At 40.4% G+C, this 14,003-nt stretch overlaps 3 protein-coding genes and 1 pseudogene across 4 annotated transcripts in view; 1 reads left to right on the top strand and 3 right to left on the bottom strand.

Annotated features, from left to right (window-relative positions):
- LOC104740417 (ATPase 10, plasma membrane-type) overlaps positions 1 to 1,142 on the bottom strand; it is a 7,437-nt gene extending 6,295 nt beyond the window's left edge. For both annotated transcript variants that reach the window (XM_010460996.2, XM_010460998.2), the window contains exons 1-2: positions 1,014 to 1,142; positions 766 to 875 (exon numbers count right to left, since the gene is read on the bottom strand). In XM_010460996.2, the coding sequence (XP_010459298.1) occupies positions 766 to 831 (66 nt within the window). In that variant the 5' untranslated portion in view covers positions 832 to 875; positions 1,014 to 1,142. The remainder of the gene's footprint in view (positions 1 to 765; positions 876 to 1,013) is intronic.
- On the top strand, positions 1,141 to 4,486 carry LOC104740416 (annotated as a pseudogene).
- Positions 5,392 to 9,725, bottom strand: LOC104740414 (leucine-rich repeat receptor-like serine/threonine-protein kinase At1g17230). The gene is made up of 3 exons (XM_010460993.2): positions 6,196 to 9,725; positions 5,732 to 6,115; positions 5,392 to 5,640 (listed from the first exon to the last, which is right to left on the bottom strand). Exons 1-3 carry the CDS (start codon positions 9,110 to 9,112, stop codon positions 5,615 to 5,617), a joined length of 3,327 nt encoding a protein of 1,108 aa, XP_010459295.1. The 5' UTR covers positions 9,113 to 9,725; the 3' UTR covers positions 5,392 to 5,614.
- Positions 9,974 to 14,003, bottom strand: part of LOC104740413 (translation initiation factor IF-2, chloroplastic) — a gene marked incomplete in the record, with an annotated part of 6,276 nt that continues 2,246 nt past the window's right edge. Inside the window, 12 exon segments of the mRNA XM_010460992.2 lie at positions 9,974 to 10,371; positions 10,492 to 10,680; positions 10,943 to 11,218; positions 11,321 to 11,557; positions 11,727 to 11,792; positions 11,896 to 12,051; positions 12,335 to 12,397; positions 12,487 to 12,585; positions 12,721 to 12,870; positions 13,043 to 13,156; positions 13,423 to 13,455; positions 13,553 to 14,003. Coding sequence (XP_010459294.1) covers positions 10,216 to 10,371; positions 10,492 to 10,680; positions 10,943 to 11,218; positions 11,321 to 11,557; positions 11,727 to 11,792; positions 11,896 to 12,051; positions 12,335 to 12,397; positions 12,487 to 12,585; positions 12,721 to 12,870; positions 13,043 to 13,156; positions 13,423 to 13,455; positions 13,553 to 14,003 — 1,990 coding nt within the window.

The raw sequence follows: 14,003 nt of genomic DNA, 5'->3' as shown, positions 1-14,003 counted from the left end.
AGGTAAAGAACCATACTCTTGTCTTTAGAGCCAAGCGAGCCATAAGAGCTGCAGCAGCATTGCCAGCATTGTTTTCTTCAAAGAAGCTGATTGTTGCGTTGATCAGTAAAAGGCAAACAATTCCAACAAAGTCTTCCCAGTCAGGACCCAGTCTCTGTAAATACCATTATCACCAAGAGTTTCAAGTAGTATATTGACATAGTAAAGAAGAGAAACGATTTGATAAACATGAATGAAAACTCTGATTGTCTTACTTCACTATTAGCGAGGGCGATGGCCATCAATGCTGCAGCTTCCATAACCCATGACAATGGGTTCCACATAAAACCTAGGAATTTCAGAAACTTGTTCTCCTGCATCATTGTTTTCAATAGCATTAGCACATCATCCACATAATATCCAAGAGTCACTGTAAAAAAAACCACAACTTTACGTACAGAAATAACTAGACATTATGCATCGAAGAGAAGATCTCAGAACTCATAAGCTTCTCTTTTCTACTTGGCAAGAATAATGCAATAGAGAGAGTGAGAGAGACACACACTTTGAAGATAAGCTGTTTAGGAGATTACCTGTTTCTCTTCAAGTCTGTTAGGACCAAATATGTTCAATCTTTCTTCAGCATCACCAGATAGAAGCCCCTGAGACGATGTTCTTAGGTATCCAAAAACCTCCTCCAGTGGCAATATACCCTGTCAAGCTCAAGCGTCACAAAAAGGATCCAAGATTTTGAATCAAAAATAAAGGAATGACGAATAAATTTACCAAGTCAATTCCTTTTCTATCGAAAGAATCACGATCCAGCAATGGTTTGTCTAAATTCTCGGCCATGGTTTAAAGCCTCAAATGCCACCGTATAGCTTCAAACTGTGGAACTAGTGGACAAGAACCCAAAAAAAAACCAGAAATTTCTTCGATGAATATAATTATTCAAGTAAATAGGAAACCATCAAGACCATGGTGTAAGTAAGCTACACACCAATGTTCCATCTTTCTGATCGAGAAGGACTTACCAGGACCCCTAATATGATGATGGCACGAAGCCACTAATTTCGTCGTGTCGGAGGAGGAAAATAATACAGGAACAGAAGTGAAACAGGGATCCTTAAAAAGGGTCCACGAATTTTGCAATGGAATTAACATAGAATTAACAATGGTATAAGAGAATTAATGAAAGGATTAAATGAATAAATATAAATGAAAGCTTTTGACTACTTGCCTTGGTCAACGATGGTATTGACAAGATCACACTTCTCTCTGGGTGACTATTTTGCCTTGGTCACCTCTGTATTGACATGAAGTTTTCTATTTCTTCTTCTTCTTCTCTGTATTGTTCTTCTTCTCGCTATGATAGATAAGGAAATGAGATCCGAAGCCAAAGGTCTTGTGAGACCATTAATCACAACACCGATACAACCTCTGAGTTCCTACATGCATCTCTTCTTCCTCTGTGTTTTTTTCCTATCTGCCCTCTTTCTTACACCTTCGGAAGCTGTCTGTAACTTGCAAGATCGAGAATCTCTCCTGTGGTTTTCCGGCAATGTTTTTTCTTATATTTCTCCTTTGAATTGGAATCTGTCCACTGATTGTTGCTCCTGGGAGGGAATTACCTGCGATGATTCATCAGATAGTCACGTCACTGCGATTTCCTTGCCCTTTAGAGGACTCTCTGGGATTCTCACTTCGTCTGTTCAGAAACTTCACCGTCTCTCTCGTCTCGATCTTTCTTATAACCATCTCTCGGGTCCTCTCCCACAAGGTCTTTTCTCGACCCTTGATCAGCTCATGGTTCTTAATCTTAGTTACAATAGCTTTGATGGTGAGTTGCCACTTGAACAAGCATTTGGAAACGGAAGCAATAGATTCTTCTCTATTCAGACACTTGATCTGTCGAGCAATCTTCTGCAGGGTGAAGTCCCCACCATAGTTCTGTTTATCTCCAGGGAGCTATCAATTTGATCAGTTTCAATGTTAGCAACAACAGCTTCACAGGTCCAATCCCTTCTTTCATGTGCACGAGTTCACCGCAGCTCAGCAAACTGGATTTCTCCTATAATGATTTCAACGGCCATATCTCCCAAGGATTAGGCAGATGCTTGAGGCTAAAAGTTCTACGAGCAGGCTTCAACAATCTCTCTGGTGAAATCCCAAGTGACATTTACAATCTTTTCGAGCTCGAGCAACTCTTTCTACCAGTCAATCGTCTTTCTGGAAAGATCAATGATGCTATCACCCGGCTCAGGAAACTTACCTCACTAGAGCTCTACTTTAATCAGCTTGAAGGAGAAATACCAATGGGTATAGGTAACCTATCCAGCCTGCGTAGCCTCCAGCTTCATATCAATAAACTCACTGGTTTAATCCCCTTATCTCTAGCAAATTGCACCAATCTCGTCAAGTTGAATCTAAGGGTCAATCAGCTGGGCGGAAACTTAACAGAGCTCGATTTTTCTCAGTTTCAACGTCTTACTGTTCTGGATCTTGGAAACAATAGCTTCACCGGTTATCTCCCTGATAAGGTTTTCTCCTGCAAGTCACTCACGGCAATCAGGTTTTCAGGAAACAAGTTAACGAGGCAGATATCTCCTCAAGTACTGGAACTCGAGTCCTTGTCGTTTCTGACTATTTCAGACAATAAACTGACGAACATTAGAGGCGCTCTCAGCATTCTACAGGGCTGCAGGAAGTTGTCCACTCTAATCATGGCTAAGAATTTCTATGATGAGACAGTTCCAAACAACAGAGACTTTCTGGCCCCAGATGGATTCCCAAAACTTCAAATATTTGGCATTGGTGGAAGTCGACTGAAAGGTGAAATACCAGCTTGGCTAATCAAACTGAAGAGCTTAGAAGTCATGGACCTATCCCTCAACCGACTAGAAGGGTCAATTCCTGGTTGGCTGGGAACTCTCCCCAACCTTTTCTACATGGACCTCTCAGATAACCTACTTTCAGGAGCGCTGCCAAAGAAAATCTTTCACCTAAGGGCTCTGATGTCACAAAAGGCCTACGACGCAACAGAAAAGAAATATCTAGAGCTGCCTGTTTTTGTCAATCCCAGTAACGGTACAATCAATCAGCAATACAATCAGCTGTCCAGCCTCCCACCTGCAATTTACATCAGAAGGAATAACCTGACAGGAAGTATACCAGTTGAGGTTGGCCAGGTAAAGGTTCTTCATTTCCTTGAGCTTCTTGGCAACAATTTGTCTGGCAGCATCCCGGATGAGTTGTCGAAACTCACCAACTTAGAGAGGCTAGACCTGTCCAACAATAATTTATCTGGTAGAATTCCTTGGTCGCTAACGGGCCTCCATTTCATGTATTACTTCAATGTGGCGAACAACACTCTTGAAGGGCCAATACCCACAGGAAGTCAGTTTGATACTTATCCAAGAGCATATTTTGAAGGAAACCCCCTGTTGTGCGGTGGCATACTGCTGACTTCTTGCAAGGCTCCAATAAAGCCGCCTGCTACAACCATGGATAAAGAGGATACAGAGTTGAAGAGAACTTTTATTATAGGGGTTGCCATTGGGTTTTCTGTTTCTTATTGTTTTTACTGGTGCTCAGTTGCTAGGAGATGAGCATAAAGATTCAATGCTCTGAGTAGTGAGTAGTAACTACTAACTAATCTTTCTTAAGTAAGTTTAAGTAATGGAGATCATTCATTCAGTTGTGTGATTTCCTTGATCGAGACCCTCACAACTCTTTGTATTCATAACAGACTAAATATGATAAGAATCAATGTGTAAACTCTTATCTATTACTTCCGATGCACTGTTACAAAGAATAGAGCCACCGGCACATCACCGATTCATCAACTCTATCTCCCTAAGCGACACATACGTCACTCAACATACAACAAACAATGCATCCCCCAACTACAATGACTATTCTCAGTTTATATACAAATGTCTTCAGTCCCTTGCACGTGCTCCCACATGTCTCATGTGCTGCTTCCACTCTATTCCTCCTCCTTGTATACACATAGTGAGCTTATCAAAATAATATACAAAAGACCCACCCAGTTACTACTTACTAACAGTTTGGTCGTATCCAATTCGTAGCAGAAGGAGTTGATTGATTTGATGACTACTGCGTGTTGTTGATTTGGTGTCTAGCTAGGACTAATATATAGAAACTTCTTTCATCATCAGAGTGCCAAAAGCACATCGATTTCAACAATAAACAAGTTCATCAACTAAAGAGAGATCGTTGGAAAAAAAAGTGCAGAAACCGAAGTATACTACTAGAAGAACAAGATGAAAAGCGAAGAACCTGGAGGCTTCGTATCTGGGAGATGAGAGAGAAGAGGAGTAATTCATAAGGATAGGTTTCTCGTCGCCGGAGAACAAATTGAATCTAGGTTGTTTTCGTAAAAGAACTGTATTCAACTAGAGTATTTGATTGTTGTTGGCTCAAATTTCATATTTTCACAATTTGAGGCCTCACAACTTTGCGATTGTTGGATTAACATTGCTTACACACTCTAGACATGAGCAGACATATAAACATCATTTGAATTTTTTGAAGGAAAAAAAAGAAAAACAACTCCGGACCGATAGGAAAAATGTAAGAATTGATGCCGTGAGCTTCCCTCGCCGGCGAAACACTGATATAAAAAAAACCCCTAATTTAGTCGCTGTAGCTTTAAAACCCCATATCTGTTAAGAGGGGAAAGAGGCCCAATAGGCCCAAAAGAGAACCCACTAGTCGAATCAGAGAGATCGACAAAAAAAAAAAGAAAGGAAAAGAACATCATTAGTTAACGTAATTTAGTTAATCGTCGTGATCCATGTACGAGCGGAAGAGCATAGTGGCGCAGAGTCGAATTATACAGAGACGAGCGTGTTGTTGTTTCATTAAAGATGAGCATTTCGAAGTGAAGCTGTTCCTTGTTTTGAAATTAGGGTTCTTCTTTGCCAAAAATCCACCCATCTTTTGGGAATTTGATTTCGATTCCTATTGAAGAAAATTTGATGAATCACCCTCTTCTATATTTAATTTATATATATGCATATGGCTTCCCAGAGACCAATTTAATACAGAAGGAAGCCTGAACTTGGTCTTGTTTTAAAGCTCAATTCGGGGATTTTGCGCAACGAAACGATGGAGTGTATCATACTCATTTTTTTCTCAGTTTTATCCTATCGATACAGAAGATTTTGTTTTAGAAAGTAAAAAATATCAACACTTGACTTCGGTTTCAAGTTTATCTTTTTATTTCGTTTCTTGGGTTGCTCTTCTATTTTGTTGGAGAAGTAAGCTTGTTTATGTTCAATGTATGTCAACGAGAGTTTATCAGAGAGCCACGAAGGTTCTAGGAAGATACGTTTATGGATTTTTTTTCCCCCTCTGAATCCGTATTAAATTGAAACATAAGTGATCTGTAGAACTAATTATATTTTCCTTTAAGAAAGATCTTAGCGGCTTATCTGTTCTTGGACTCTGGTTTTCTTCTTTTGCAAAATAGATGCTTTACATGTTCTGCAATGTTTCTGAACAATGTGTTGGTTTATCTAATAACTGCAGATATCATTGTGAATTTGTGAATCAGAGAGTCAACATCCTATTTTCCACTGTTTGACTGAACTGGATTTTTTTGCTGACTTTAAGGTGATACAACAAAGTCAATACCTGCAGAACAGCAAGAAATGTTCATATGAGAATCAGAAAAATTGAATGAATGTTAGGACTTGCAGAGAAAAGTATGTGTGGGTACATTTACCTTTGGAGGAGTTTGCTTCGTCTAGAGGAGTTTCTGATGTAATTGACGAGGAAGAGAGACTAGTTGATCCCCGAGCTTCGATAATCATTGCCACAACTTCTCTCATCGTTGGTCTACTAGCCGGAGAATTGCTGGTGCAGAACAGTGCAATCTTTAGGACAAGAGACATCTCATGAACCGTTCTCTTATCATTTCTATCCAGCCTCGGATCAAACATTTCAATGGTTTGAACCATGTTACGGATTGATCTTCTAACCCAATTGACTAGATCCCCTCCTTGCTCCAGCGGTTGAACTGGGGGCTTTCCTGTTATTAGCTCCAAAAGCACTACTCCAAAGCTATAGATATCACATTTCTCTGTCACCTTCATCGTGTAAGCATATTCTGAAACAAAGCAAAACATCAATCAGATATGTGTCAGATTAGCTAGTGTGGGAGAAAGAATCCTGTGATGTTTTACTCACCTGGAGCGATGTATCCGTAAGAGCCTGCAACCGCTGACATGGACTTTGAGTAAGAGAGGTCAATCAACTTAGCCAGGCCAAAATCTCCAACATGAGCCTGGAACAGTTCATCAAGAAGAATGTTGTTCGATTTTATGTCGCGGTGAACTATTTGAGGTCTGCAATCATGATGGAGGTAACACAGACCCTCTGCAGCGCCGAGGGCGATTCTGTACCGAGCATTCCAATCCAACAAGCAGTTTTTCTCACCTCCTCGCTGTAGTTGTTCGCCGAGGCTTCCTTTTGACATGTACTCATACAAGAGAAGATTTGAGTTCTGGTGATAGCAGAAACCATATAGCTTCACAATATTCCTGTGTCTTATCTTTCCAAGTGTTGATATCTCAGCTCTGAAGCTATTATCAGAACTAGCTCCTTCGCCGCGAGAGTTTAGTTTCTTCACGGCTATCACCTCGCCATCTGACATTTCAGCTTTGTAGACCGTTCCACACGCTCCTTTCCCTAAAACCACGTCTTCGGAGAAGTTTCTGGTTGCATCCACAAGGCCTTGATATGTGAAACCTTTTTTAGGGAAATAGTAGCTGTCCATGACATCCGGTTTTGTTTGATCCTCAAGAGAAACAAAGGCTGGTTCTCGCCGCTTTATGGCCCAACAGATACCAAGGAAAGTGATAAGAAAAACCGAGCCGATCACAAGACAAGTGATTGTCAAGATCTTTTGCCTTTTCGAACCGTTCATTAACCAATTTATCTTCGAATCAGAATTTGGGGCAAGTGGTTGGCAGTGGGTTCTCTGAGAGTTACACAAACCGTGGTTTCCAGCAAAGTTCGATGAATCCATCCGCTGAAACACTGCTGTGTCTGGTACTGTTCCTAACAAGTTATTGTTTGAGATATTGCAGATGAGGAGGCTCATGAGATTCCCGATTGATGCAGGGATCTCACCTGAAAGCTTGTTGTCGTTGAGGTAAAGTATCTCCAACATTTGTAGATTTCCTAAACTGTCTGGAATCATACCTGAGAGATAATTGTGACTAATGTTGAGGGAGATTTGCAGAGAGGTTAACTTTCCAAGCTCCACTGGAATGTTTCCAGACAAGAGATTGCCTCCTAGTTGTAACTCCATGAGCCGAGTAAGATCTCCAACGCTATGAGGAATTTCTCCGGTCAATCTATTATCAGACAATTTCAAAATCTCTAAATTGACCAACTGACCAAGCTCTTCTGCTATGTACCCGGAAAACTTGTTGCCACTAAGGTCAAGCCTCTGGATAGTGACACAACTCCCCAACTCTTTAGGGATGTGACCAGTGAGCTGATTGGAGGAGATGTTTAAGCCAACAATCTTTGTGAGACTCCCAATCTCTGAAGGAATTTCACCAGTAAAATTGTTGTTAGCAAGACGCAGTCTTTCTAAATTCTTCAGCTTTCCCAGGTCTGCAGATATATTCCCTGATAACCAGTTTTGGTGAAGCTCTAATGCAGTAAGGTTCTGAAGATTAAATAATTCAACGGGAAGGCTTCCTGTTAGCTGGTTATCGCCTAACATTAGCTTTGTCAGTGACTTGCAGGTTTTCAGATCACGAGGGATGTTTCCTGATAACTTGTTTGAACCAAGACTCAGAAGTATTAGCTTCTGAAATCTGCAGAAGTGGGCGGGAATTGAACCAGACAGAGAATTGGCAGACATATCAAGAACAGAAAAATTGCTATAGAAACCGATTAGAGGAGGAATCGTCCCTTCAAGCTGGTTGTCAAAAAGTTGCAAATCCACAAGGTAAGTTAGGAACTGAAGCTCTTGTGGGATAGTACCGTTTAGTCTATTGATAGACAAGTCTAGCTTCTCCAACAGTGTCAATTCCCCAAGCTCCCTAGGAATTGGACCTCCAAGGATGTTCTCAAAAAGATGAAGTAATCGGAGATTCAGGATCTGACCGAACTCTATCGGGATGAAACCTGTTAACTGATTCTCGGAAAAATCTATCTCAACTGCATTTGTCAAGTTGCCTATTTCACGAGGTATCTCTCCGGTTAACTGGTTTGTGTAAAGGTACAGCCTTTTCATCTTTGTGAGCTTCCCAATATCTCTTGGAATTGATCCTGTGAAGTAGTTTTCGTGGAGCGCAAGCACCTCCAGACTGGTGATGTTTCCTACTGAAGGAGGTATCTCGCTGGATAGACGGTTTTGCCAGAGTATCAAATCAGTAAGATTGCGAAGCTTCTCGAGCTGCTTAGGAAGAGAACCTTCAAGAAGATTCTCTGCTAGTCCAAGTACCTTTAGGCTCTCGCATCCGCTGATTTCAGACGGAATCACACCCGAAAACGTGTTCCGCCCTGCCCTAATGACCCGCAGCTGTCTCAATTTCCCCATGGAAGGAGGGATTACACCGGTGAGATTGTTGCTATAGATCACAAGCTCTTGGAGCGAACTCAAACTACCAATTTGTCTAGGGATCGAACCGAAAAGATAATTCTCGCATAGATACAGCTTCATAAGAGTGATGATCATGGTTAGCTGAATTGGTATTACTCCGTGGAACCTATTTGTGCAGAGATCAAGAACTTCTAGGCTTCGACAGAGAGATAAATCTCGAGGGATCGGACCAGAGATGAAGTTGGTGGAAACATTCAGTTTTCTCAAACCATTAAGCTTGCATATGAGAGGAGATAGTGTACCTGAAAGATTCATCCCATTTAGATCAACAGAACTTACAGTTCTGAGACTGGTACACGCGATTCCGGTCCAGTTGCAGGGATTTGAATCCAACGGATTCCACCTTGCCAGATAGCCATTGGAGTCGTTAAGAAGAGCTTTAAACTCCAGAAGAACACGCCCTTCCTCGTTTAAGGATCTCACAAAGATGAAAGAGAAAGAACAGAGAACCACTATTGCCAGGAAACAGATACTTCCTCTCATGTTTTTACAAGTTAGCTTTGGTAAGAACACAGAGTGATCTCCGAAAACATCAGGAAGAAACGAAAAGAAACGTCGATTTGGGGGGGCAGTCACGGAATGGTTTTGGCTACGAGGACAAAAAAAGATTAGATTGAGATTGAGAAAATTACAGACTGGCTTTGATTGATCAAGAAAGACTATCTGCAAAACACTTTGGAAAGGTTTCTGTTTTCTCTGTCTCTTCAAGAAGTCAACTCTGTTTTAATTCTCTTTGTCGACGACATCGTCTCTTTCTCCGATTTGGTTCACCATATTTTTGAGCTGCTAGTGGTTTCAAATCACGTGATGGTGATCTGGTTTTGTAGTACAAATCCATTGAATAAAAATGTAGGGATCCTTTTTAGTGTTTCTCTGGGTTGTCAATCGAAGAAAACAGAGGATCTTGGTTGTTGTGACGGTGAGGATTTGATGAAGACGACACGTGAAAAAGGATGATTCAGGACAATGATCTTTTTAAGTGCACCTGTTTGCTTTTTTTGTTTTAATTTCTTGGTGATGGGTGAGAAGAGAGCGTTGGAGTCTGTGAACTCATCATTTCTATCGTTGACCGTTAAAGCCACTTCACATATACACACAAGTGGGGAAGTTATTGCTGTCTTTTTCGCGCCCATCTCTTGTCTGTTAAATTTCCACTACACCAATGTTCTCCCACTTTCTCATTTTAGGAAATGAATTTTCAGAAATATGATTTTTGTGAACTTATTTTTATAATTTTATAATTTTATAAAAACTTTTCCAATTGAGGCGTATAATCCTTTTATAAACCGTTGCGTGAAACCCAAAAATTATAAAACAAGATATATGAATTTATTATAGACAAAATAAATAAAGGATATTATTTTGTGACTTTTTTCAAGATAAATATTGTTTCATTTGAATCTTCCTTTTTTTTCCTACATCAATCAACCACATGTAGAAACATTTGCCATGTACAATATGAGACCATACAAACAATGTACCAACCAAACTCTTGTGACCCAAATCTTACCCTGAGGGTCTGATTTTGTTGTTTGCTTGAGTTTCTTTGATGACTTTAGTCTTTTGAAGCAAAACCAGGATCACAATTAGACTCCAGCCTCTTCAATCGCGGCAGACATTGAAGCCGATGCTTCTTCTAGCGTTCGCCTCTTTTGAACTGCGTTAAAGGCCTCGATGATATCTCCTTCAATCCAATCATCGTAGTCATCCATACCAATACCACATTCTAATCCAGCACCCACCTAGAAAATCATAATGAGCGTGAGAGGTTTATACTGATCAAGTAAGAAAGTCTAAAAAAAACAGGATTTGGTTTGGATTTGAACATATCTCAGCATGTAAGATAGAAGTTGATAGTTTACCTCTTTCACGTTTTCTTTAACTCGTTTAAGAGAATCAAGGACACCGACATGGACAGTTTTACCCTTCCGGAGTACCCTGATGCCACAATCTTTGACAAATTTCCCTTCATTCACCATACACCCAGCCACACGACCACTACCACTGCTGAAAGTAGCCCGAACTTCTGCTGAGCCAATCGGGATTTGTTCCTATCAACAGCAACAGACATCCTCAGTTTTCGAAAAATCCAATAAGGCACATCAACTGAGACCAAAACCTATGTTTTATGATAATCCATGACATGACACAGAGATTTACTTTTCAGGCTATTGAACCATAAAATAATTCCAGTTGTTATGCCTACTCATGTGGAAGGAACAGATATTTCATCGTGTGTAACTCTAAAGAGGCTTGTTATCAGATAAGGCAACAAAAAAACGCTTCCGAATTGCTTAAGAAATCAATGCTAACCTCAACAGACTCAAGAAGTCCTTCCATTGCGTTTCGCACATCATCAATAAGCTCATAGATAACTCTGTATAGTCGGATTTCAACACCTTTGTTTTCTGCAGCTTTTTTAACAGAACCAGACGCTTTGACATTAAATCCAAAAATGATGGCTTCACTCGCTGATGCTAGATCAACATCACTGTTGCTGACGTCCCCTGTCGCTTGTAGCAAGAATTTTAAGGTGACATTCTCCTGAGGGAGGACTTGCAGGGCTTGTCTGACGGCTTCAATGGATCCCTAGTTGTCACATTGACGATTTGCATCAGCATAAATTAGAAGAGACCACAGAAACCAAAGTGTTTAAGAAGATGAGCGGATGAAACCAAATAGACCCTTTACCTGTACATCGACCTTCAAGATGATATTAAGCTGATGCAAATCTAAGCCTGACATCTTTTTCGCTGATACAGCAGAAGCTAAGGAGGAAAGCGTGACCTTTCCATCCCCAGCCTTTGCAGATATTCTTTCATCTCTTAGTGATATTGCACGTGCCTCTGCCATCTCACGCGCCATATCAAGGGAAGAGACAATCTCAAATTCGTCACCAGCAATTGGGACATTATTTAAGCCAATCACCTGCAAAATGTAATTTAGATTCTCAAATTAGATATCTAAATCAATCCACACATGAGAACATAGTATCAAAATTGTGTCACCAAGAAAATAAACATGAAATTGCATAGAGTATTTCCATTAGTGAGTGTGCAGTGACGTTTAACTTAGGTTAGATTATGAAACTACAAACCTGTGCAGGTATGGAGGGCCCAGCTTCATCAACTCGTTCCCCGCTGTGATCAAATAAAGCTCGTACCTAACACACAAAAACAGAGCAAAACCAAAGTAGGTAAGTTCCTAGCCATTTTATAACATCTGCACAATGCGGCTTCAGGAGAAAACTAAAATTTTGGGTAGACCTTTCCGAAAGCTTCTCCGCAAACAACAACATCCCCTCTTTTCAAAGTGCCCTTCTGAACAATGAATGTCGCAAATGGTCCTTTTGCTTTATCAAGTCCAGCCTCGATAACAATGCCCTTGGCATTTCTGTGTGGATTTGCTTTCAACTCTTGTAGCTGTAACAGCCAAAATAGGGTCAGTCCACAAGCAAAAGCTAATGAGAAGCAAAAGCAGAGACTAAGAGAAAATATATGAATTAATCCCATATGTAAGTGTTATTAGTCTATATTCCTCCTTAAAACAAAATTTTGGGTCCACTTTGGAGCAAGTATGTAAGTAATTTCGTAGCCACTATGTAGCTTACAAGAAGAAGTCAAAATTAAGCTTCATTATGGATCTAGCAAAAAGAGACGGAAAAATCAAGCAAACTTGTTATCATGGGTTTTATAGCAAACTAACCTCTGCAACAAGCATGACAGTTTCCAACAGATCATCTATATGCTCCCCTTTCAACGCACTGATCTGTTAAGGACAAATATAGAGCATGATATGAGAACCTATGGAACATGTGGAACCTGAAACATATATGTGATGAAAGTATGTATTTCAACCTGAACCATTGGAACATCACCACCCCAGTCTTCAGGCATCAAACCAATTGAAGAAAGCTCTTGCATCACTCTCTCTGGACTTGCTCCTTCCTTATCTATCTGGAACAGGAAATGAATCAGACTGAGAGAAATTACATATTCACAAGGTAAAGAAGAATTAACAAAACAAAAACAGTACTCAGCAATCTTTCTATTCGTAGATAGAAGAATACATGTGCTACATGAATCTAATACCTTATTTATAGCTATGACTATTGGTACAGCAGCAGCCTTTGCGTGAGCTATTGCTTCACTTGTTTGAGGACGAATTCCATCATCAGCAGCAACCACAATGATTGCAATGTCAGTGACTCGTGCCCCTCGAGCTCTCATAGCACCAAATGCCTAGATGAGCACATAAAAGTCAGATGAGCAAAACTATGGTATGCCTAACACGAGATGTGAGATAGTCAAGAACATGCTACATGGAAAAATAGAAGCTCAGGAAGTATAATCAATGAAAATTCAGCATCAGAAACGAACAAGTGAAGATTCAATTGCAAGAAAAAGGATCTACCTCATGTCCAGGGGTATCAAGGAAAACGCAGGACTGCAACTTTCCATCAACAGGGACCGACACCTTATAGGCACCAATTCCTTGTGTAATTCCCCCTGCTTCTGAAGCAGCAACCTACAGATATCCAGCAAAGCGAGATTAGCTGAAAATGCTATGTAGCACTAACCTAGGCAGTAAGCAAAATGAACTAACACAAATAGTATTTCAGAAACAAAGCAGAAATATGTACTCCTGAGCTAAAGACGAGTTGTATCCTCAACACATTAATCTCCATTAGCCATGCTTTAGAATTGATAAAGAATTTAAGAAGCCACAATGAAAGTTTTTGATAAATAAAAAGGCAAATCCATGTTACGTCGGATATCTAGTCTCATCCATACCTTGCTTTTTCTGATATAATCCAGAAGAGTAGTCTGCAAAATAGGTAACAAATGCCATTAGGACTCTACATATCTTTTATGGGCGAGTAGGATATGAGAGAAAAAAAACAGTAGTGCAAACTGTGCCTACCTTTCCATGGTCCACATGACCCATTATCGTTATGACAGGAGGCCTGTCCTCTAACTTGTCCAAATCTTCTTCATCAAAAGTTTGCCTTTTCTTTGCCATCTCTTCTACTTTAACTGAATCAGCATCAAGGACCTCAACATCGTAATCTCTACAAATCATCTTCACCATCTCGCGGTCCAAGGTCTGCACACCATCAGGTCTAATCCCTTTTGAATATAGATACCCAAGGATGTCACCTTCGCCGATGGCTAGGTTGTAAGCTAAATCCTCGATGGACATGCCTTCTTCCTCTACCTCTAAGATTTCAGCTTTGACAGGTGCTGCGTCTTTTGCAGCCTGGATTCTCACAGCCTTCCTACTAGCTTTACTCCATTTTCTCCCTTTTCTACCTGATCGAGAAATGGATGTATCTTCGTCGCCGTCATCTTCAGCAACAACTCTTCGTCTTGGA

The sequence above is a fragment of the Camelina sativa genome, chromosome 14, assembly GCF_000633955.1.
Source record: "Camelina sativa cultivar DH55 chromosome 14, Cs, whole genome shotgun sequence".
Classification (NCBI taxonomy): Eukaryota; Viridiplantae; Streptophyta; class Magnoliopsida; order Brassicales; family Brassicaceae; genus Camelina; species Camelina sativa.
The sequence above is the reverse complement of the archived record's forward strand: the minus strand, read 5'-3'. Positions and strand labels throughout refer to the sequence as shown.